This window comes from Nycticebus coucang, chromosome 14 (assembly GCF_027406575.1).
Source record: "Nycticebus coucang isolate mNycCou1 chromosome 14, mNycCou1.pri, whole genome shotgun sequence".
Taxonomy (NCBI): Eukaryota; Metazoa; Chordata; class Mammalia; order Primates; family Lorisidae; genus Nycticebus; species Nycticebus coucang.
The window spans coordinates 14,346,246-14,350,309 of record NC_069793.1 but is presented as its reverse complement, the minus strand read 5'-3'; the positions used below and the strand labels follow the sequence as shown (position 1 = coordinate 14,350,309).

Below are 4,064 nucleotides of genomic sequence, written 5' to 3'. Positions count from 1 at the left end.
TATGTGGACTTGGGACACAGGTACATGAAGATGTAACAGCCACCCTGCACCAGGACTGTGAGAGGTGGGAGGAACTTTAGCACCACCTGCTGAGCGGATCTCTGAGCAGCAGTCATTATGAAGGCCCGGCAGGTGGTGAGGCAGGTGAGAGCACCAAGGCCTCATATAGGCAGCGCTGGCATCCACCAGCTCTGGTTCTCGCACTAGCGCAGCTGGCACATAGCAGGTGCTTAGTAAATGAAAGCAAATTCCTGTCCTCTCCCTGGCAGGAATGAAAGAAAATGAAGACAACAAGTGTGAGGTATGGCGTGAAGGAAATCAATGCATTGAATAAGCTATGGTTTGCCGTATACCGACATCCAAAATAATAATACAAGCTATTTCTTTGAGTAAAGTATGTCCTTCTGAACACTCCTTACTTAAGGCACCTTTTGCAGAATAAACTAACATAATATGACAATACACATCATTTTCTCTTCAGGTGGCAGCTTGTCTAAGGCCATCAGCCTTTCTTCACCGCATGTCTGAGCTTCCTGAAGGAGCAGTTGCCCTTGAGAGCTGCAGAGCCTTAAAGTAAAGGAGGCTGACGAGGCTAAAAAGTCATCGAAAGTTCTGTCCAAACTTTCAAATCTTATTAAAACACTTCAGGAAAATGAGCGCAGATTATGGACGTGGGGCAAATGTCCCCCCTAAGAAATATCATATACAAAGCGTGGGAAAGTAAAGACTTCCATTTGTCGTGTAGAGTTCATTGACACAACAGACGGACGCCTGGGTTTCCCTAAGCCTTCAGTGGACGTCAGAGAGCGCTTTACTGACCATGGCACTCCTCAGAGCACCTTTGACGTCCTTGTTCCTAAGGGTGTAAATCAAGGGGTTGAGTAAGGGGGTGACGAAAGTGTAGACCAAGGCGATTTGGCGGTCCTCATCCTCGGAGGTGCTGGAGCGGGGGCGCAGGTAGACCAGGCTGCAGCAGCCGTACTGCAGCAAGACCACGGTGAGGTGCGAGGAGCAGGTGGAGAAGGCCCGGCGGCGGCCCTCGGCGGAGCGCATGCGCAGGATGGCAGAGGCGATGAACACGTAGGAGACACAGATAAGCAGGAAGGGGACGGTCAGCACCAGGACGCCCACCACGTAGAGGACCGCCTGGTGCACGCGGGTGTCAGCACAGGCCAGGCGCAGGAGCGGAGGCACGTCGCAGAGGAAGTGGTTGATTTCGCGGCGGCGCCCGCAGAAGGGCAGCGTGAAGATCAAGGCTGTGAGCTGCAGAGAGAGGGAGAGCGCCAGGCCCAGGGCGCCGACCACCATCTGCACGCACAGCTTCCGGGTCATGAGGAGGGTGTAGTGCAGCGGGTGGCAGATGGCCACGTAGCGGTCGTAGGCCATGACCGCCAAGAGAAAACAGTCCGTGCTGCCAAGGGTGACAAAGAAGAACATTTGGGCCCCACATCCAGCCAGCGGAATGGGCTTCTGGGCCCCCAGAATGTTGGAAAGCATCAAGGGCACCACGACAGAAGTGTAGCAGATTTCCAGGAAAGAGAGATTGGACAGGAAGAAGTACATTGGGGTGTGGAGGGAGCTGTGTGTGCACACCACGCAGATGATGGCTGTGTTGCCGCAAAGGATCATCAAATACAGGAGGAGGAAGACCAGGAAGAGGAGGGCCTGGAATTCGGGGACTGTGGTGAACACGCGGAACACGAACTCCGTGGGGCCAGAGTGGTTGAGGACAGGTGTCCAGGCAAACATGCCTTCTGCAAAAGAAGCATAGAAGTGCCCAGCCCTTATTTGTTGAGTCACTTTACTGCTTGAGTAAAAGCAGGGATTTTAAATCTGATTTAGAATGACCCAGTCAGTATCCAGCATCCAGCATTCATATCGTGAATGAGTTGACAACAGAAGATTTGGTATATTTTTCCGTGGAAATCTTCGTGAAGGAAATAGACTTTAACTGTGGATATTCCTGGGGACAAGACATGTAGATATTATTATTATTATTGTTTATTATTTTACTCTGGTATTTTTAATACAATTGAAGAGAACTAACTTTTGCTTGCATTTAATTAAAGAATTGGTAGGGTGTACATGTTTTAAAATCAGTTAAATGGATTTATTGTTTACTTTTGGGGTAAACATTCTCATTGAAATATAACAGAGAAATCCACAAATCCTAAACTACAGCTTCACATATATATATTTTTAACATAGTAAATAATCACGACCAAGATTAAGGAACAGCTCCAGAAACATACAAGGGTCCTCCCTGTCACCTCTCAGTCTTTATCCCTCAAGAAAGCCATCACATTTTTTTTTTTTTTTTTTTTTTTTGAGACGGAGTCTCTCGCCCTCAGTGGAGTGCTGTGGCATTTCAGCTCACAGCAACCTCCAACTCCTGGGCTTAAGCGATTCTTTTGCCTCAGCCTCCCAAGGAGCTGGGACTACAGGCGCCCGCCACAATGCTCGGCTATTTTCTTGTTGCTGCTGTCATTGATTGTTGTTTAGCTGGCCCGGGCTGGGTTTGAACCTGCCAGCCTTGGTGCATATGGCTGGCGCCATAACCACTGTGGTACAGCGCCCAGCCTGTTATCCTTGCAGACTAGTTTAACTGTGTTTCAACGTATACATGAAATAACGAAGTACTTACTTTAGTGTAACTTGATTCACCATCATGTCTGCGAAGATTATTCTTGCTGTTCTTTGCAGCAATAGTCCGCTTTCTCTCCCATTTCTTTACAGTATCCCATTGTACGGCTATGTTATGAGCTATTTGTGAGTTGTTCACTTTGAATTCAGTTGTTTTGACTCCATATAAAACTAGGCAAATACAGGGCGGCGCCTGTGGCTCAGTCGGTAAGGTGCCGGCCCCATACACCGAGAGTGGCGGGTTCAAACCCGGCCCCGGCCAAACTGCAACCGTTGTGGCGGGCACCTGTAGTCCCAGCTACTCGGGAAGCTGAGGCAAAAGAATCGCTTAAGCCCAGGAATTGGAGGTTGCTGTGAGCCGTGTGACGCCACGGCACTCTACCGAGGGCCATAAAGTGAGACTCCGTCTCTTAAAAAAAAAAAAAAAACTAGGCAAATACCTTTTATTTCAATTTTCTAATACATACTCTTCACATATTTCCTTTCATTCGAATATTTTCTCTAAATTTCTAACAAGGGACCTAAACTATTGGACTCAGATAGATTCAAATGGACAAGAACTGAATATAATAAGGTTAAAACTGAAGTAGAGCTTCCTGAGATAAAAATAAGGCAATAAGAAAACTAACAATGCAATAGCAGAACTGGATTATGCATCAGAAGAATGAGAAGAATAAGAAAGTTTTTTAAGCATCTGGCAAGGAGGAAATAGCTATAAGTTAAGCACTTTCAGGTTGGACTACAACTTTATTTTTAATACAGAAATTAAGGAAACAATAGAATAATATCTACAGAGTTTTAAGGAAAATAGATTGTTGTGAAAGTGCTATATTCAGTCCTTAGCGATTTATATTAATAAGTAACAGAAAGACCTCATATTTACAAGGGCTTAGGATATATATGATTCTAAATACAATTAAAAACATCCCTCAACAAAGATTCCAGTTGCTGGGTGATTAATCAGAATGCATAATTAGGGCTGGAAAAATTGTAATGCAACATAATAGGCTTTGAAAAATCAAACAGTAAGATATGAATTTAACATTAAATGGTTAATACAAACATTGCTGAGAGCAAAAAAAAGTATTTCTAAGAATAATCCTTTCTTTCTTTTTGAAACACTTTGGGCTAGAGTGCCATGATGTCAGCCCAGCTCACAGCAAACTCAAACTCCTGGCTCAAGCGATCCTCCTGCCTCAGCCTCATAAGTAGCTGGGACTATAGGCACCAACCTCCATGCCCACCTAATTTTTCTATTTTTAGTGGAGGTGGGGTCTCACTCTGGGTCAGATTGGTCTACAACTCCTGAGCTCAGGTAATCCTCTCACCTTGTTTTCCAGAGTGCTAGGATTATAGGTGTGAGCCACTGCACCCGGCCCCAAGAATAATTATTTAAAAAATATGCAATATAAAATGCAAAA

The 4,064-nt window shown here is 45.5% G+C and overlaps 1 protein-coding gene across 1 annotated transcript; it reads right to left on the bottom strand.

The window, feature by feature from the left end:
- Positions 1-759: 759 nt before the first annotated feature.
- Positions 760-1,794, bottom strand: LOC128565837 (olfactory receptor 10Q1-like). The gene has a single exon (XM_053562565.1). The coding sequence runs from the start codon at positions 1,747-1,749 to the stop codon at positions 790-792; it is 960 nt and encodes a 319-aa protein (XP_053418540.1). The 5' UTR covers positions 1,750-1,794; the 3' UTR covers positions 760-789.
- Positions 1,795-4,064: the final 2,270 nt, after the last annotated feature.